The sequence below is a fragment of the Neophocaena asiaeorientalis genome, unplaced genomic scaffold, assembly GCF_003031525.2.
Source record: "Neophocaena asiaeorientalis asiaeorientalis breed wild unplaced genomic scaffold, Neophocaena_asiaeorientalis_V1.1 scaffold504, whole genome shotgun sequence".
NCBI lineage: Eukaryota > Metazoa > Chordata > Mammalia > Artiodactyla > Phocoenidae > Neophocaena > Neophocaena asiaeorientalis.
In genome coordinates this window covers 2,090,833-2,111,528 of record NW_020174438.1, presented here as the reverse complement: position 1 = coordinate 2,111,528, position 20,696 = coordinate 2,090,833, and the positions used below count along the sequence as shown (strand labels likewise).

Below are 20,696 nucleotides of genomic sequence, written 5' to 3'. Positions count from 1 at the left end.
CCCCAGGCTCAGTCTGTACACAGCTTAAACACCTGCCCAAAGGATTTTTAAAGGCTTAAAATAGATTCGCTCATAGCATTTAAATAGAGGGCATCTTGCTTGTTGGTTTAAACTGCTTAAGCGGTTGTTGACTTGTGGAACCTTCTATCCACCAAGGGTTTGCTGAATAATTTCACTCTGAGATATCTTTGCAAAGCAGCCTTCAGGGCTGGAGTCAAGAGTAGTTTGGGCTCTGCCTTTTACAAAATCAAACTTGTGTGTGGTGAACGAACTTGCAGATGAAGCCACGTCGACTGTCCGTATTCCCTGTCTTTAAAAAATATCATGGCTACCCAGGATACAGCCCGGAGTGAGCTGGTTTGTTTCCATTTTATCCAGTTTTTTCTAACTTATTCTAGCCGTTTCTTAGAAAATTTGTTTTTCTCAGTTAAATACTGAGTGTTCTCCTCTGTGAGGGTGGTGAATTGAGGCAGGATGATAAATCTTAAAGATCACAAGAATTAAAAACAGAGTGGCTTTAGCAAGCTAATTTTGAAGAGGGAAAGGCTCTAAGTTTTCCGGGTCCTGTCCACTAGGGAATGGAGCAGTCACTCAGTGTCCTTTTTTGCCCCCTGTATCTCAGTTATGATCACGTGTGCCTTGTCCGTTTCTTGGAGCTTGTGAAGAGGAGAGGTGTCTCGGGGTGCATGGGTATCTCAGCAGCTCACAAGCGTTCAGCTGGGCTGTGAGTTCCTCGAACTCTTGTGTTCTTCTTTATATCCCAGTCCTGCCAGCACAGTGCTTTTTCTGTCTTTCCTGTTCCTTTTCCCTCCCTGTCTTCCTGCCTCTTCAAAGAAAACATTGTCACCACCTCCTGTGTGCCATGATGTCACCTCTTCAAATATATTTTTTCTTCCCAAGAAGTGGCTAAAATCAGCAGCAGTGCTATCATTAAGTAGCAAGCTCTGAGTACAATGCCAGGAGTTAGAGGCCGGGGGATACTGTGGGAAACAGGACGTGGGCCTTGCTTTAAAGAAGCTCCTAATTTGTCAAAAAAAAAAAGGGAGCAAAAACTTGCACAGGAAGAGTGCATGGCAAGCACTATGCTAGTTTGCATGGAGGTTGCTGAGCTGAAGAGGCAGAACAAACTGTCACGGAGCTGGGGGAGTGCCTTTGGAACCGGGTCTTGACAACTCAGAAGTAAGTGTTCAGCAGATTTGGACAGGACTGAGGGGCGAGGGCAGGTCAATCTACACAAAGGGAATAGCACCCAACGGACACAATAGCTCTGTAGAGCGAGGCAGGAGAAAGGGCAAAAAGTGGGCTTGTATGTGTAACAGTTATGTTTTTTACAGAGAATATATTGCATATTACCTGAGTAATTAGAAATTTAAAAGGAATAAAAATGGGTTAACTCTCCTGAATCTAAAACTCAACCAAAAGAGCTAATAATCTCTTTGTTTTGCTTGATCACTAGCTAAAATGAAAGCCCATTTCATAGGCTACTGCTTTCTCGTTGATGATATTGTTGCCTTTGGATACTCCTGATTTTGAGAGCAGTCTAATGCGTCCAGCGCAGTTGGGTAAATGACAGAGAACGTGGCAACCACGGGAGGAAACATTTCTGGACTTTTCTCAAACTGTTCTTCAGTATGTTTCCTCTCCTTCTAAATATTCTGCCTTTTATTACAGACGTGTGGCTTCTTGCCTCAATTCTCCTTCTAAAATCTAAACTCCTTGGGGGCAGAGAACATGTTATTATTCCAGTGTGTATCTCCTCCAGTGCCTAGTGCAATGCCTTTTACATAGAAGATACTTAACAGATATTACTGAACAGGGGACGGGGACTACATTGTGGCCAGATTATGATGGCCTTGAAGGCATGAAGAGGTGAGGTTTTATCTTGTATTATAGGTGGTGAATGGACTTTTAAAATGGTATATTACAGTTCCATCCACTTTGTGGTTGGGTTGGGCCCCCTTTAAGATCTTGTTTTGGTTAAGCACTTAGTAATGATCTTGTGAGAAGTTAACTTATTATAGAGGCTGTTTTCAGAGCAGTTGGTCTGATGTTAAGCATAATGAGCTTGGAAGACAAAGCTGGGTTCAAATCCCAATTCCACCACTTAACTGGTTTGGGAACTTGGGCAGGTTTCTTCTTTGAACCTCAGGTTCAGCATTTATAAAACGGGAATAAGGTGGGAATGAAGGCTAAATGTATTCATGTATAAGCACAGTGCTTTGAATAGTGCTGACACAGTAGGTATTCACACAGTAGGTATTGTCTCGCTTTCTTTTATCTCACTTCGTCCCTACCTGTCATCCAATATTATTTCATTTAGCTTAACCCCCCCAAGTTTCAGTCTCTTGGGTTTGAGTGCATTTTTTAAAATGTTGTTCTTTATGTTATGGTTTCCATATTATTTTTAAAAGAATTACTAAGTGCCTAGACATTTAGAATTCTTTTTATCGAATATTATGTTTTCTAAGCAGCAAGTAATCCTATGTGAGTGTCATTTGGATTTTAATGCTTGCATAACTCACCTTTGTATAGCTACTGCTATATAACTTCAGAAGTTGATGCTTAATTCTTCTAATGATAGTTGTGTTTTTACACTGACAACTAAATTCCGGAAATCCAGTGGGAGACATGCTGTTTATTTTCTTTTTTCCTTTAGAATAATTTTTATTAAATCATAAACGTGCAACAGCTTCTTAACTCTACACACCCACAAAAATTTTTTAAAGGAATAACATTATGTCTTATTCCACCATGATTCTGGCTAATAGCCTCCATAACCAGGGCTACCTAGAAAATTGCCACCTCTAGGTCCTCCTCCATAGCCATGAAAGCTACCCCTGAATCCAGGACCACTTCCATATCCATCAGATCCTTCCTAAAGTTCCTTCCTGGTCCTGCTCCAAAATTTCCACCACTACCATGAGAATATACAAAACCAAAGTGGCCTCCTCTTCCACTTCTAGAATGTTGGACTTCTTGCATTTTAGGTTGAGACAGGGCCTTTCTTACTTCTGCATGATGACCATTGATGACATGGTTGGGACATTTAATGCAATGCCTGCAGTCTATTCATAGAGGTAATTTTACAGTCTGCCACAAATTATAATTTTGGCCTCATTTAGCCCTTAGCAAAAACCTAATTCTTGCTATTTTATTCAAGGAAGAATCTATTCTAAATTAAAAGATTATTGTAGCAACTACGTAATTTGCATGATGCCCTCTTAATATTCAGATATCACAATAAAGGGCTCCTTTTACTTAGAAACAGGTTTTATGGCCATATCATTTGGATGATTTAGGGTAATGAATGCAAAGATTTTGAGGACATTTTCAGTGTAGCGTGGAAAAGATGTTCCATTTCTATAGCGTTAAAAGTAGAAACATTGTAGGTTTATACTAGATGCCATGTGGTATGGTATCCTGGACAGAAACCATGTATGTCAGTTCAAGTAATGAAAAAGAGGTCCAGAGAAGTGAAGCAAGTTTCCCATGTTCACACAGCTAATAAGTACATGTTCAAATTTCCCAGAGAAGATCTAGGCAATGATACATCTGAATCCAAAAAAAAAGTTTGCAGCAATGCCACTATTAAAGAATCTCCATTAAAGACCAGCAATTTTTAGCACTTCAAATGTGTGGATTTCACACTTCTCTAAGGCCAAATAATTAATAAATAAACAGTGTTCTTACCAAAGTTTTTCATTAACAGGACTCTCCTGGGTTAATGTTGGATTACCTTTTTTTTTGGACCAGGTCCATATTACTGTGGCATGTGGAGGTCATCAGGGGGAGAGAGGGGTGAGGAGGAAAAGAGCATGTGTTGGTCACACTTGAGCCAAGCTAAGAGCTCAGGACGAGAGTCTGGAGAATTGTGCCGCCTCTCACTAAAATAGTTGTAACTGTAAAAGGGCCTACAGATTTCAGATGGTATTGACAATGCTGTTATCCAATTTAGGTACTCATTTTTTAGATCTTGTTTTTTTTCTGATTTTCTTCATATGGAAGAGGAGAGCTCATTCATTTTTTTTTTTCCTTTAATTGAAAACATTTACTGAGCACCTACTTAATAGGCGCTAGATCTGGAGTCAGAACCAGATGGGTTCTGTCCATAGAGCAGTCACTATTCTAAGAGGGGACTGGATAGTCCTGTAGGTAAGTAATGGCAGTGTAGCAGCAGCCGAGCTATCTGCTCAGTACATGAGCATACGAAGGAGAAACGACTAACTCAGTTTGGAAAGCTCCCAGATGTCAAGGAGGAAATGCTTCAGTTGGTGCTTACAGGGATAAATAGGAGTTTTGCTGGCAAAGGAGAAGAAGAAGAACATTTAAGGACAGATGGTTACACAAAGACATAGAGGTGTGGAAAAGCATAGTGATGGCTAGGGGAACTCTATGAAGCTACTATAGCAGTACAGGAACGGGCTGTTAGCCTTAGGTAACAAGCTAAGGAGTGTGTGTCTTTCTTATAATGGATGGGGACCTGTTGGTGTAGGAAAGCAACGTAATCAGATGTGGGCATGAAAGAGAAGGTGAATGCCCACAAGATGAATGGCAGGAACTGTCAGGACTGAACACTCTCCTGAGAGCCTCTGGGTAGGGGGTCTACTTAGGTTGCCACTGGGGTCGACAGGGTTAGAGTCTGTTAACATCCTTGAGTGTGTGGGACACAAAAATGCTGAAGATATAGAACCTACCTTTCAGGAGCTTATGGTCTTTTACACAAGGAACTCTTACTAGAGCCACAATGTGGGCAGTGCCCTGACCCATGAAGTAAAGTACTTTGGGCCCAGGGCAGCATGGGGAATCTGTGCTACTTCTCAGTCAGAGTCAAGCCATCTCCCTTCACCCCACTTGTATATACAAGGCAGTTTTCTTTTTTTTAATATATAAATTTATTTTTGTATTTACTTTTGGCTGCGTTGGGTCTTTGTTGCTGCGCGCGGGCTTTCTCTAGCTGCGGCGAGCGGGGGCTACTCTTCGTTGCAGTGCGCGGGCTTCTCATTGCGGTGGCTTCTCTTTGTTGTGGAGCACAGGCTCTAGGCACGCAGGCTTCAGAGTTCTGGCTCAGTAGTTGTGGCTCACAGGCTTAGTTGCTCCACGGCATGTGGGATCTTCCCAGACCAGGGATTGAACCCGTGTCCCCTGCATTGGCAGGCAAATTCTTAATCACTGTGCCACCAGGGAAGTCCCAGGCAGCTTGTTTTTAACTCAGTGTATTTGGTTTCAGTTTGCTCTGTAGTATTGTGGTCTTTCCCAGCCACTGGTCTGTGAGGTGAGCTCCAGGTACCTGGCTCCCTGGCTCACTCCTCTTCACACACTCCAAGCCTAGTGCATATTTCAGGCCTTTCATGGAGGTTTTGTGAAAGAAAGAGTATCTGAGCTGGACCTGGAAGGCTTTTGATTGGTGACCTTAAGGGATATTGTACTTGTGAGCAAAACCTTAGAATGGCAGGATGGTTCAGGGAGCTGAAAGCTAGGTGTGCATTTTGATGGCAGTAAAATGGATTAAGGTGATGATGGTGTGTCATGAAAAAAAAGGTAGGGCCAGACGGTGGGACCATACTGAACACTATACTAAAGGAATTTGACCTTTAGACTATAGGCAGAAGGTCTTGAAGCAGTAGAGTGGCTGAACCAGAGGTGTGTTTCAAGTAGCTGTATGTAGGATGGATTAGAAAGAGCAACTAGAGGCATAACATAGTTAAGGCTAGGTAGAGGATTAAAGAGGTGATTGTAGGGCTTCCCTGGTGGTGCAGTGGTTAAGAATCTGCCTGCCAATGCAGGGGACACGGGTTCAAGCCCTGGTCTGGGAAGATCCCACATGCCCGCGGAGCAACTAAGCCCGTGCGCCACAACTACTGAGCCCGAGCTCTAGAACCCACGAGCCACAACTACTGAAGCCTGTGCACCTAGAGCCTGTGATCTGCAACAAGAGAAGCCACCGCAATGAGAAGCCCACGCACCGCAATGAAGAGTAGCCCCCGCTCACCACAACTAGAGAAAGCCTGCGCGCAGCAACAGACCCAACCCAGCCAAAAATAAAATAAATAAAGTAAATAATTTTTTTTTTAAAAAGGTGATTGTGTAGCATCTCTTTATTGCTTCATAAAGAATAAGCCATTAGAAAAATTTTCTTCATTTATATTTTTTTTCCTTCTGGAAGTAAACACAACAAAAAGAATTCAACATGGAGGGATTGTTTGTATTCAATCCATAACATTAGACATTTTTACTTGCTCGTCTCTCTTCGACCCTTGTAGTCTTATGCAAATGTGTAGTTTGTTAGCTAAGATGAAGGAGACCACGGTGTTTTATGGAGCCATCACTTGATAATGTTATCAGCTGCCATTGACTGATGGGAACTCAGAGAGGTTGGGACTTGGGTTATTGCCAGGCGTTTTGAAGGGATTCAAGGAATAAGTTCTGACCAACCAGGGTTAACACAGCCTTCGTGTGTGTATTCTTCCTTCTAAAGCTGTTCCTTGTAAGCCTCTGGGTGAGTGTAGACAGAGGATATTTATTTTAGAGACTTGCCAGTGTTCACCTCCTGAAGGCTACCAGTTCATTTTGTAAGACTTTAGATGGGGAACATGCAGTACCAGCCTCTGGCAATGCAGAATGGGCTGCCTGGCCCATTCTGGTGATTTTCCATGTTGGTTGGTGCTGATTTTTGGTCAATGATTTATATTGGGGATTAACTGAGACACTGGTGTCTAAACTTCCTCATTGGCAACAACACTCTGTGACCATTTCAAATGCTCTTTAGTGCGCCTTCATTTACCCCCAATCTAAGCCTTGTAGTCCTCCCCCACTCTGGTTCTCTATCCCTCTCATTCAGTTATTCTTTCCATCAGTGTATACTTTCTGAGGACCTGCTGTATTCTTGGCACCGGGGGCACAGCGATGAGCGAAAACACAAGGTCTCTGCTCCTCTGGAAATTCCTGTCTTTAGTGGGGGAGGCAGGTGTTCATCATGCAGTCATTCAGATAAATGGAACTTGTCAGCTCTGATGCGTGCCATGATTGAGAGGCGTGGAGAGGGGTAGGGTGACTTGAGTCCGTTCTCACGGGTGAGAGTCCTTCACAGATGTAAGCTCCCTGAAGGCAGAGATGGCATCTCTTTACCCCCAGAATCCTAGCATGTTGCTTGTGCCCTGTAGGTGCGGTGGGTGACTGGCCAGCTTTGGTAGACCTCCTTTCTTTCCCAGTGTTGCTGGGGTGATGAAGCAGTGTGTGAGAAATGGCTAATTATTAACTCCTCACAGGTCAGTGAATGGTCTCTACTGCCTCCTCTGGGAGTATCCATAGATACAGACGCCCCAGGTCTTCAGCAGGACAGGTTCATCCAACATCCCCGTTCTGTAGACCTCTCCCTAGCAGCTGACACTTGGTTCCTGCAGTGTACCCTACACCTGTGCTTTTTGGTTGTTGGCTTTCATATTCTAAGATACTTTTTCCTTTACATGAACCTCAGGTCATACAGAGAGGTCCAGAGCTAGAAAGTATTTTAACACCATCTCATAGAATCTTACCCAAGAAAAGTCCGTTGTAAATCGCTCTCTCATTGGGCATTGCTGCTGGTGTTGGAGGACAGAATCGTGCCTTGTGGTGTTGTCACCTCGTAGAAGACATCTTTCTTTGCTTCTTCTCACTGGGTCATCTTTTTCCAGTTTATGCTGATGATTCAGTGTCAAACTGGATTGTAGGGACATAGGAGCCTCTTTTCTGCTCCTGATGACAATTCATTCCATAAACATTGAGCTGATTGGGAAGGGGAGGCAGAGAAAAGATGAATGTTATTGGCTCTTTTTTTTGTTTTTGGCCTCAAGGCGTGGCTTGTGGGATCTTAGTTCCCCGACCAGGGACTGAACCCCGGGCCCTTGGCAGTGAAAACCCAGAGTCCTAACCACTGGACCACCCGGGAGTTCCCTCATTGGTTGTTGTTCTTAAAGACTTTATGCTCTGTTTGGAGCCATGACGTGTGCTGAAACGATCAAATACAAGGCAGAAAATATACGAGCCAGCAGTAAAGAGGCCAAGGTCAAGGGCTGTGGATGTTTAGGGAGAGGGGACCTGACCTCTCCCAGCTGGAAAGCTCATGAAGGACAGGCATTTGAGAGGTGGGCAGAATCCAGACATGCAGCACTGGGCAAGGAGATGCAGGCCATGAAAGCAATTGTGTGTTCAGGTACAGAGCTCAGACAGCTTAGGGTCTTCACAAGGAACAGCCTAATAGTGCCCTTGGGCCAAGTTAAGGCTTGTGAGGGGGTGTGGAAGACCATATGGCTACAACCATAGCATCAGTGCCTGTTTCATACAGCTTTGGTCTAGCAGTCAGAAGAAGCTTGAGTTTTCCATCTGATTCTCGTTCTTTTAACATGGGAAAAACCTGTGGGGGAATCCTCCCATGTCCCTCCCAGCAAAGAGAGGGCTAACAGAGGTTTCCTTAGAGTACACTAAAGCCCCTTCCCCAGGCCGGAGTATGTGTTAGCCTTCAGACCCGGCTGCAGCCAGGGAAGAAGAGGTTCCATTTGTTACTTCTTCCTTTGTGGCTCCCTGACTCCATTCAATTACAAAGTGGCTCTTACACTGTTAAAGCTGAGTGTCTCTGGGCTACAATTTCTAGCCACAGACCCTGCATTTGCTGTGCCTCAAACATGACCCTGAGGCCACATCCCATTACACACAAGCCCACAACAACTGTTAACCAGTCTTCTCTCTGGGTAAGGCAAGCACAGCGCAAACTCCCTTTCTGTCGGAATCTCTCTCTCTCTTGCCCCTTTAGCGGAAATTTCACAGCAATCTGGGAGACTGGAAAAGCCAATGATGGGCTCACTTTCAACTGTGTTATGTCACTTAGGAGAAAGGAAAAAGAAAATAAAAACTGGATCGTAGCACTTAGTGAGGATCACAGTATAAAAGCGACAGGTCAGGCTGTTTGCCTTTGCTGCTGCCTCTTGCCTGTGGGAAAAGCAAAGGCAACTGCAGCTGCTGCATCTCAGATTTGAAGAAGTGATAGGGTGTGCATTTCTAAAGGACATTCTGTGCTGCAGAGAAGCTGTAGTATAATGACACTTAGTGGTGAAGTGTGACATTGCCACTCAGCTCTATAAGCTATTACAGGTATTTATAGAGAAGAGTGAAGGAGATGATTCATGGATGCTGTGAATGTAGAACCTGGAGATTCCTGGGCTCAGAAAGAGAAAGTGTGCAGTGGTCAAGGGAGCTTGAGGGTCAGCATGCCTGGTTTTTAGGAGCCCCAGTTTCCTCTGTATATATATTTTAAAATGCTGCTTCCTCTGTCTAGAAGGGTCTTCAGCGTACCCCCTCCATTCTGCCTATCAAAATCAGTCTTATCACTCTAGTTAATGATATGCACACTGAAGGATGCAGGGATGTTATCATGCCTGCCACTTACTTTGAAATGCAACAACAACAAAATAAGATGGCTCGGTGGACGGGTAGAAGAGTGGATAGATGGAGTGACATGTGATAAAGCGAATAAAGAAAAAGTGAAGGTAGGATCTGGATGGTGGGTATGTCGTGTATATAGTGTTCACTTTGTATGTTGGAAATTTTTTATAATGTTGGAGAAAATGTAATCTATCTTTAAAGGCTAGCTTATATTCCAGTACTTTGGGGAAGGCTTTCTAGATTTCTGGAATTATTTGTGGCTAATTACCCACATATGTTACTAGAACCTCTTTCAGTTGCTGTCTGACACGTAGAGCTGATTTCCTCTACCTTAGCCCTTGTTTTGGACAGTGAACTCCTTGTGGGCGGCAGGCTAGGCTGTCTTTATATCCCTGATACACCAGACAGGCATCATGTAAGGCACAGGGAGAGATGGTACCCACATAACTGTAGGAATAGTTTAGGAATGTCATGATTAACTTTAAAGTTAACTTAGTTGAAAGTAACTTTTGTAATGTAAGGTTTACTGGATCAAGCACCACTATATGTGTACATGTGTATTTTTTTTTGGAAGCGAGAGTTAGAGAAATGAGGGTTAACATTTCTAATAACCAGCATTCTTCATGGCTGTGAAACAGAACTGTGTTGTATGGACCAGAGCCCCACTGCCAGTTACATCCGTGATGTTTGGTGTCCCTGAGTTCCCTGTCCTTGATTGGAGAATTCTGTACCTTAGTACCATGATTCAAATCCAAGGCTTTGAATTGTATGAATCCAACCCGTTTGGAGGGCCATGCTATAGAAATATAAATAGGGCTCAGAAAGTCCTATCAGGGTTGCTAATAAGAATTCATTCAGAACCTAGTAAAATAAGTACAACCCCAGGCACCCAAAAAGATATTCCAAAATCATTTGGAATGACATACTTGTTTCCTTAAAGGGTAAGCATATTATAATTCTGGGAAGATTTAGAATTGAATGTAGAAGTTTTTAATATAATCAGAGCCATAGTGTTAATACTTTTTATTTAAAGGATTTGTGCATGTGAGTACTTCAGTATGCATATTTAAAATAATTTGGCGCACATAACACGTTAGCCTGTATTTCCAATTTAAAACATGCAATAAAGTAACAGACTTAGACTTGATTTTAGGGAGGGTTGAAGTCTTAACTAGATTTCTAAGCAATATTGGGGCACTTAAGAGAATTTATTAGGTTTCTAAGAGTTGTTTAAGAGGAGGTTTTGTAAGTTAAATCAAACAATTCTAATATTTAAAAGAATTAAATAAATTATAGATTATAAATAACATAGTTTAAATGTTTGAAGGAGTTTAACTAGGTTTGTAAAATGGACCAAACTTTAATCCGATGGCCCTTTGAAAGTGATTATAAAAATTACAGGATCTGTAAGTTGAACTGAAAACTTAAAAAATGAGCTAGGGCATTTAAGGTTTTTCAAAAAATGACTGAACAAATGAAGTAAACATTTCTAAAGCCAGGTAAACCTGACTAATGTTTTCTGTGCACAAAACCACCCTTATCGTCATTTAAAAAATTCACAAAAAATAAAGTGATCAACAGTCTGCTTTGAGTTCACAGTAGATGCTTAGTGTTAGTGGAATTTGAATTTGTAATTTGAATCAGCAATATTCCTTATGGCAGGGCAAGAAGGAACACATAGCAGCTTCAAGTTAATTACTCTTCGTGGCTTGAAACATGGTATGAAAGAAAGAACACAGGCTTTTAAAAGAAAGGTAATCTTGCTCATGTAAAGAACCAGGGACATGAGAGTCATGACCAGCTTTCCATGAAATGATGTAGCATAGCGCTCAGCACGTAGTAGATGCTCAATGAGGTCTTCTTGTAGAAGTAGTGGTCTTTAGAAGCATTTTAATCAAATTATGAGTTGACATTGTTTATGCCACTGCATAAACCACAGGGTGCACAGTCAAACGTGGCTGTCCTAGGTACTGATCTCATTCATTCAACCAAATGCCATAAGAAATTAAAAACTGGTGATATAGGTTGTATGCCACTTGTATCGAGCTATTCTGTCTGCTTTCCTAGAAAATAAGCAAATGGGGGGCGGCAGGAGACGTTTTTCCCATCTGGACAAGGTCCAGATGAAATTGCATGTAATTCAGAGCCCTAGATTTATTTCGTCCTGGCCACTCAGCTCTGAACAGGGTGCACAGTGAGGCCCTGAGCTGGAGGATGCTTGGCTCCGCTGCAGACATTGTCATTTAGGTCTGGCTTCTGGTAATTAGGCACTCCTAGCTGGGCTCTGCTGTGAGCCAGCCTTTGAAACAAATTGCAAAATCTGTACAACCATCTGAGAGATGGAGAAGTAGACCCGATGACACTACAGGGGATATTGGTAGTTCTCAAAAGTTGAAAGAGAATGCTTTGAGAAGCAGTCCTCAAAACTGAATTTGGAGGTCCTTTTCCTATGGTTAAAGGGTAAGTTCAGTCACAGAATCAGGATCTGAGATTCAAAGACTGGAATGACAGGCTTAATCTAATAAGATGAAGTGTGATAGAAATACACACAGCATTTTGTATTTGGATCTGAAAATCCCAACTACGCATGAAAAGACTGGGAACAGGGGTAGGGATATATCTGAGAATGAGGCCATATGAAAAAGACCTAAGAGTTCAAATTGACATCAGTTGACGGTTTATTGTGATTTCCCCCCAAATCTAGTGCAGTGTTAGGCTGCATTAACAGAGGTGGAGTATTTAAGACCAGGGAGGTGACTACAGTTCTGGGCTCCAGGCTATGAAAGGAAACTAGACAAAGGATGGTCACAGGATGGATATGGGAGTGTTCCAAAGCTTATCACAGATAACAAAGGAACAGGAAAGGTTTAGCCTGGATACAAACTGCAGGAGGACCTGAAAGCTGTCAGTAATATCTGAAAGGCAGTCATGTGCATTAAGAACTAGCCTTGTTCTTATTAAGGGGAACAAAAAGAATCTGGGGATGAAAGTTACAGGAAGCCTCAAATAAGGAGGGTCTTTTAATTCTTCAGTATATTTTAAGATAGCATGGGCTACTTCCTTAATTCTAGAAGTGCTGGCTTACATAAGGACTTAGACTTTTAGGGGTAGGAAAGGATGACTCAGAAGTACTTCCCAGTCCCAAGATTCCACGATTCCCTTGCCTTCCAGTGACGACCATATCCTGCACGGTCCTAACACGGGCAGGTGGAGAACAGAGCCATAATTACAGGAATGTTCTAGGCAGCGATGGGAGAGGTTTTAGAATTCTCAGGCAAGATTCCCATAAAGACACTCTCACCAGGGCCGCCAGTTCTTTACTCTGCTGGGGAGGTCTGGGGCTTGTGGTACTCTCTGTCACCAGAGGCTGTGTTAGTTCCTCATTTCTTCTTTCTGTGTGCCCAGCAGTGTGCTGCGTGCTGGGGAGACCTTGGGGAACAAAACAAAATCTCTTGCTGTCTTCAGCTATGCAGTATGTGTGGGGAGTAAGACGGCAAACACAAATTAGACCACTAGGTAATACCGTGATGATTATAGTGGCAGTTTGGACCCACGTGTCCCGTATGAGTGCGTTTATATTTCATATAGTATTAGTAATACATTTCCCCACTTGGCTTTGGGGGTGTAGTTTCCCATTATATTATAGTTCAGGTCGTCTCTTTGAGATTTCTCAGTCTCTTGGAGTAGGGACCAGAGGTATTTGTTTATACTTTAAGGCGTTTTCTTTCCCCCAGAGGTAATAAAGCTTGGAAAAGGTTGAGTCTTTTTTTTTTTTTTTTGGGCGCTGACGGTTTTGTGTATAGTTTGTTACTGGCACAGTGACTACATTTAGGGGGGTGTCTGTCTTCATACTGTAGCTTCTTTTCGTTGTGTTTCCGTGGCCAGAGCAGTTCATCCTCTCGTGGCTCTTATGACTCTAACTGGAGCTAACTCTGAGTAGAAACCTGGGTGAGAAGGAATATGAAAAATAAGACTGGAACAGAACCAGGTCTGTATACTCCCACACTAATCCTTGTATTTGTTTTTTATACAAGTGACCATCCGTTTAGGGACAAGCATGCAAACACAAAGGCACATTTTTAAAAGGCACATTTCTCTCCTCAGTTGCTGACTGTAGTTCATAATTAAATTCCCTTCGTCCTAATTTCTCCTAGGAAATATTGTTTGCAAACGATTGTCCTTTTTATTTTTCTAGCATTAATAAACTTACAGTTGCAACAAAAACTCCTGATTCTGAATTCTATTCTTAGTTTTTCAGAGGCCCCCCCCCTCCCCCGCCTCACCCCAAAGTAACCTACTTTATTGTAAATTCTTCTTTCTTTCAGGTAGGAATGAATTGATAGCCAGATACATCAAACTCAGGACAGGGAAGACGAGGACCAGAAAGCAGGTAAAACAACCGACCTGGAAATTGTGCATGTTAGTGAATGGCCCAAGGAGGCATTTTGGCTGCAGTGGCTGTCTGTGCTTTGGCTCCTAGGAGCCCCCGATTGGAGTTCCCTGTAAGGACGTCAATGTTGTAGGTGTTTGAAATTGGCTCAGTTTTCACTGTTCATCATTTCAGTGACCTTTTATTATGTGGTCTCTGGAGTTCCTTCTATACACATGTGGGAAAGTTTCACCGCGAAGGACAGTGTATGAACTGTTCCTGTACTGTATCGTAAAACTTAAATTTCTTTCCGAAACTGTGCATCTGCAAACATTGCAAAAGCTGCAGGTGCAGGTAAACTTTGCAAGTCATGAAATTTTGAGATTTTGCGCATTGTAAAATCCTGGAACAATTACATATTAGTCATCATTTCGATGAAAAAGTAACACCAGCAGCCACGAGTATTGGCTGGAATATAAGGCTGAATGATGTGCGTCCAGGGAACTGTTGCTCCTTAAGCTATGGCTTTTTGTCAGTAGCTGCTGTGACTGAAATGAAGTTACAATACCTTTGTGCAGAGCAGGGTCAGGAATTTTCCTCTGCCCTCTGTCAGCGTTCTGGCGCTCTTCATTCCTTCTGATGTAAAGCAGCCCAAATCTCTGACCCAGTTCAGAACTGGAACGGATGAGAAATTAGTGTTTAACAAAAAACAGAAAAAGAAAGAAATGGAAGGGGGGAAAACCATCAAACCAACCTCATGGGTGAGTTGTTAACAGAAAAAAGTATATATGTATATGTTAATGTTGACCTATGCTGACTGAAATGGCATGAATTTTAAAAACTATAATCAAACCAAAAGGCGAGCTCAACTGTGGTCTCGTTAAACCTGAGCAGCAGATTCCAGTCCTCTGCTCAGTGATGAGTTGTTTTCCTGAGTGTTTATGACGGGGAGAGCTTTCCCCAGGAACGCTCCCGTGCCCCAGCCGGGAGCCCACTGCTGAGTCAGCACAGAGGCAGGTGGCCTCCTGCCTGTGCTCAGAGGCAGGGCATTGTCTGTTCAGTGGATATTCCCCCCACTGTGGCCCTCAGCAAGTCAGAGAATCACATCAGAACAAAATTCTGGTGAAAACAAGTGAAAGCAGGAGCAGGATGGAGAGGTGAAGAGGATGGGGGAGTTCCTGCTTCTCCGTACTTTAAAAAAAAAAAAAAAAATGCAGAAGCAAATTGAAACTCGAAGACAAAGTTAGAGATAAGAGGTTCATTTGTTATCATAAATCCTGTTTTTAGGGTGGCTAGAGTGTTTGAAATCAAGTAATGGCCTCACAGTTGCTGAACTTCTAAATGGGAGGTTCTAAATTTCTGAAACAGACAAATCTTAATTCCCAGCATACTGAAGGTGCTGGACCTGGGCTGTCTGCTGGTCTGTGAGCTCTGGTCATGTGCCCAACCCCTTCATTGGGGGGACACTTCTAAATTTAACCAGGTCCCGCTGAAAGAGATGCAAATTTGTTTACCCAGTGGAATCATTGTGTTTCAGAAGCCGGGCTTGGCTTGGCTTGGTTTCCACGCCCCGGCATCCCGGGGATGTTTTTAGGCGGCAGTTGGTGATACCTCTCCAATGTGAATTTGTTGTTCAGCAAATCCGTGTGGTTTTCCAACCCAGATTTTTAACAGGATGGCTGGCTGGCTGTATTCACACTTTTCGCTCTGTAATAATATGCAAATCCACTTGGCGCCCAGTCAATACCCAAAAGAGTGGAAGGATTAAAGATATTTATAAGGGGGGAAAAAAAAAAGCTCTGCTAACTGGGTCTTTCCATTTCTCTTTGAGATCTAATTTACATGTCAGTATTATTTTAACATTTGCTACAGAATCCAGAGCTCTTAATGAGATCAGAATACAACCTACAGCTTCAGCTTTTTGATTCTGCGGAACGTGCTAATTTATGGATAGTCTCTTCTAAATTGAGAAAAAGGGATTTTCCCTCCTGATACCGAGAAGCTATAAATATTTTCATTTACCTCTACTCCCACCTTTTTAATTTTATAAAGAAAACAACCCCACTCTCCCCCTCTCATCCCGTGCCCATGATTTCTCCTGGGTGAGAAAACTAAGATTAGCTTCAACTTTCATCCTGACTCCAGTCACTGCAGTGATGACCCAGTCTGAAAAGCTTAGAGCAGCGCTGGGGGCTTGGTGTCTGGCTGGGACTGTGTATTCCTAACTGCAGAGCTTTGTTGAGATGCAAATAACCTTCCCCACCCCCCCCACCCCGAAACCCTCCCAAGGAGTAGCGATTTTATATTTGATTTCCTTTTTTTGTTTTGTTTTGTTTTGTTTTGTTTCCCCTCATAAACCCGAACAATGTAGGTGTCTAGTCATATACAGGTCTTAGCAAGAAAGAAAGTTCGAGAAATTCAAGCCGCCATTAAGGTACGTCTGGCTTGCCCAGTTGTAGGGGGCTTTTCATCTCCATGGTTACAGGCTTTTCCTTTGTTTTCCTCCCTTCCCCTACCCTGCAGGTGTCTAGTCACATTCAGGTTCTTGCCAGAAGGAAATCTCGTGATTTTCATTCCAAGCTAAAGGTATGCGCTTTCCTGCTTTTTGGCTTGTGGTTGCTATGCATCTCACTTCCTGTTTTCCATGGTGACTGGTGAATGCCTGGTGCTGGGATTCTGGTAACCTAGTTTCCTCGCATGTGAGAGCTGTTTACATTTCTTTGTGTCTAATCTCTCTGTTTCTGTACTAGCCTCACATTAAGCTCAGAGAGAGAGAGAGAGAGAGAGAGAGAGTGTGTGTGTTTGTGTGTGTGTGTGTCCCTAATAACAATGCAAATGCAGCAGAGAGCTGGTCTTGATAACTTTTCAGCACAGAAACATGATTTTGTTTTTACCCTTCAAATAACCACCAAGCAGCCCTGAGCTAGGAGAGGGAAAAAAAGTCAAAGAGATGTAAAGTTGGTGTAGAAATTATAAATGAATCATTTCCAAGTGGCCATCATGAAATTACTTTGAAAAAAATTTAGAAATTATTTTAATTTGTGCTTCTGATGTATTTTCAGTACTTATGAAAAATACATCTTCTTCATGTAATTTTTCATGAGTTCTTCCAACAGAGAGTATTTTCTGCCAGATTTCTTCCACATTGCTTAATGTTTTTTAAGTGTGTGGCTTTGTTAATTAAAAAAGAAATTTGAGGTGAGGGCTTAAAAAAAAGATAGGTCTTAGAGATGGGAAAGCTCTTGATCAAATCCATGTTTGCAATTCCATTTATACTTGAGTTTATTATTTTTTTTTGTACATGTGCCTCATTTTCCAGTCTTTTAAAATATATTTCATAGAAAAAACAGAGGCATGGACGACTTAAAAATGCAAGTTCTCCCTATTTTCTCTCGTTCCAAAACTTGCAGTAAAACATACATGACTCTTTTTCCTCCACAATGCCCTATTTGAGAAATGCAAAGGGATTATAGTTTGCATGGAGGAGCTTTACCTTATAATAAAAATGAATCTGTAGTCCATATTGTTGTCTTTCCCACAAGCCTGTTTTTGGTTCTGTTCTGATCCCACCCCCCCCGCCCCGTACATTAAGTAAATTTGTGTTTTTGTTCTAAACTAAAGGACAAAGTGTGATTTCACAGCCCCAAGTGGTGAACACTGGGACCCTTCCCAAAGGCCTCCAACATTTTTTATGCAAACGACGCTGACTGTGAAATAGGTCTAGCGACCAGGAAGGCGCATTTGGGGTGCCCTCTGCAGTGGGCAGCATGCTGGCTCGCTCGCTCACACATGTGGCTGATGGTGGCTGGCTTTTAGTTGCACTGGCTGAGCAGTTGGAAGACTAAAATAACTTCGTAGCTCCTGCTTTTTAACCAAAGGTGCAGTCCTTTCTATGTGGATGTAACTACCCCAGTGTTTGCTCAAGTTCTCACTCTGTTTCTAGTTTCTCTAACGGATTAATGATGTACAAAGAAGTTTACAGACATCAATTTTGTGTTTCCATCTGTGATGTTATGAATTGTTCTATTTCTGCACTGTGTGGTTCCTGTATGCTCACCAGGGCACATGGCCCTGGACCGAAAGCCCTGTAAATGGTGGGTAAAGCTCTCCCGGTCAGAGGGGATCCCCATAGGATTCCACAAGCACTCTTTTTCTCTCTTGGTGACTTTACAAATTTTCCTCAATGGAAACAGTTTTGCCATTATCTTATACATACACATACATACCAACACACAGTCGTTTTTGTGTTTGTTCTTACAAAAAGACTTCCCCCCACTTTTAGCCAGTCCTGGACCACTCTCCTCTGGGGCGGGCACGAAGAAGAGGCAGAGACAGAGGCAGTGGGGTAGCAACTGGCTCAGCATTTCATCTCCAAGAACCACCTCCATCTTCTTACAGTTCCTTTCCTTCCTCCCTACCTCATTACTCTTGGAAAAATGGAGGCCTTTGTTCTTCCCATCAGCTAATACCAGTCGAGTGTTCCAGGCATGGCGCTTATCACAGTGGGCAGTTAACAACCAATCCTCTATTCACAGAGCTGGCCGTGGAAATGGGAATGTGAAATATAGGGCACTGTAGGATAAGTGTTCGCAGAAAGAGCCAAAGTTAAATGTGTAGGCAATCCCAGAGACAAGCTGTATGGACAGTGTGCTGCTGAGTTTGGGCATGAAAGACGGGAGTTAGTGCAGTGCAGGGCCTCTTGTGTGTTCTCTCATGTAAGCTCACTACAAAGTGAGTTCCATTCTCACATTTTCAAGAGTAATATTCAGGAAACCAGGGATCCAAAGGTTTAATTAACTCACCAAAAGCCATCCAGCATAGGAAGTGGCGAAGTCAGGATTTGAACTTTCTGAATCCTAAACTACTGCTCTTCCAGACAGGGTTTCCTGTAGCGGAGGCTGAAGTGGATTTCAAGCAGTAGGCTTCTCATCAGTACACACTGTAGATAACGTGTCACCACCCCTCACGCCCCTTTGGACCTGGGCGTGCAGGGCTTGCTTCCCACAGTCCCTCAGCCACTACATTTTAGAAGTAAGATTTTTAAACTTTGAGCCATCGGTCAAGATGTGGGCCTAATTTGGGATTGACGGTCATCAGTATCTCGGGGTGATGTGTTCCTGGCTGCAGAGCTGCTGCGTCCCCACTCGGAGGGAGTTAGGACAGTTGAGGAGAATAAGGCTGGCTGCCACCTGCCTGCAGATATCCTGCTGCCTTCACCTCCCACAGGCGTTTTATGTTAAAGATGCCCTCCTTAACCTTCCTGCCAGCCATTACCAGGAAACGGGCTCAGGCCCCTTGGCGTGGTAGGAGGATAGAACTCCTCTCTCTGTCTGCACTTTCTTGTTCAGCTCTGGAGTCTAATGTTCTCGGGAGGCAGGGATGAGCATCCTCGCCGAGTTCCTTGTGGGGTCAGGCTGATAGCCTCTGGCTTCTTGGCCTCCCAACACTGGCTCATGAGATAAACTCACTACAGAAGTTGAAGTCGACAGCAAGGATAGCTTCTGAGCAGGGGTAGGGGTGGCAGGAAGTATCCAGACTCACAGCAGGTGCCGTGCTTTGTCTGAGACGATGCAGCAAGACTTCCTGGAGGAGATAGCCGTTGACTGGCCGTCTCCGGACCTGTCCTTGCCGTGCCTTGCCAGCCGGGCTTCTCGCCATTTCTCCGCATGCTCTGAAGTCAAAGGATTTCTGTTCTCTGGGGTGGACAGAGGCCTGTGGCCCTCCTGTGAAGACTGAAGCCAAGTTTCATTTCCCTGTTCTCCCTCGGGGTTTGAAAAAGTGGTTTGCTCACACCTGGGGCCGGGGCCAGGGCCAGGGCCAGGTGTGGCTTCCGAGGGCACCCTCTTGCCTGTGAGCCCCTTTTCACTTTCCCGGGAAGGGTGCAGGAGAATTCTTGAGGCTAGTGGTTTTCCAGCCTTTTTTAAGCAGCAAAACTCACATTTCAGATTGAAATCTTACTCGAAATTTTCCATATATAAAAGAGTAAAAGCTGTTTTATTTAAAGCTCACACTCTCTCATCCTTAGCAGTGGCCTCTTTGGCTGGTTCTGTTGAATAAGGTTTGAAAACCCACACTGCTTTAGGCAGAAGGAAAAGGAAGTGCCCGCCTCTCAGCCGTGCCTCCGGCCTTTATGGGACAGCTTGGGGGTCCCACTTAGAGCCCACATTTTCTAAATTCCGTAGCCTGTTCTGCCGTAGCCTTCTGAAGAAAACAGGCTCGAGAGAGTGGTTATTCTCATGTCACGGTTGTGGATGAGTCATCCTAGCTACAGAAGTCACGCTCTTGAAAATCTCTTAGGATGAGTTTCAAAGGTCAGCTTTATGCTTCTGCTAAATGCATTGGTTCTCAAAGTGCTTGTTTGTGAGCCAGATCACCCCAAAGTGTGTGGATTTTAATTTTCGTTTAAAACAAAATTGTTTTAGTAAAAGTTTTAAGATTTCCGTGTAGATTTGAACTTTAAAAGCGCAGAAATGATTACTTAATTCAGTCCAGTAATGGTTCCACTGAGAAGCCATGTGTTCTAGACCCTTTAGTAGATGTTGGGCGTGGAAAGTTGAATACACAAGAGTCTCTGTTTTGGGGGAACACTCATTCTTTCTGTTATTTTTGGCCACATTTGGGGAAAATACAAGATTCCCAGTGGATTGTCCCCAGCTAGGGGGCTCTGCAGTAGAAATTTAACAGAGCAGTGCAAAGACCACGCAGTGAAAAGGATGATTAATTCTGAGTGTGGGGGAATTAAAGAAAGCCCCGTGGAGGGGGTTCCAGTAGAACTAAGCATAGAGGAAGGTAGAGAATTTCCACAGATAATGGGGGTGGGGGGGTTGGGGGAACCATGAAGAACACCCATCTAGCTGGCGGCATGGAATGAGGAGTGAGACTGGAGGGGTGAGGTTCCCCTGAGGAGCATGGG

General features: G+C 43.4%; 1 protein-coding gene across 9 annotated transcripts in view; it reads left to right on the top strand.

Moving 5' to 3' along the window:
- The window catches only part of TEAD1 (TEA domain transcription factor 1), a 262,390-nt gene that overhangs the window by 171,986 nt on the left and 69,708 nt on the right, over positions 1-20,696 (top strand). For 5 of the 9 annotated variants that reach the window (XM_024757060.1, XM_024757059.1, XM_024757055.1 and 2 more), the window contains exons 3-5: positions 13,740-13,804; positions 16,155-16,217; positions 16,307-16,369. In XM_024757060.1, the coding sequence (XP_024612828.1) occupies positions 13,740-13,804; positions 16,155-16,217; positions 16,307-16,369 (191 nt within the window). Of the gene's footprint in view, positions 1-1,173; positions 1,180-13,739; positions 13,805-16,154; positions 16,218-16,306; positions 16,370-20,696 lie in introns of those variants that run through there. The other 4 variants (XM_024757061.1, XM_024757056.1, XM_024757058.1 and 1 more) reach the window with 2 other exon arrangements.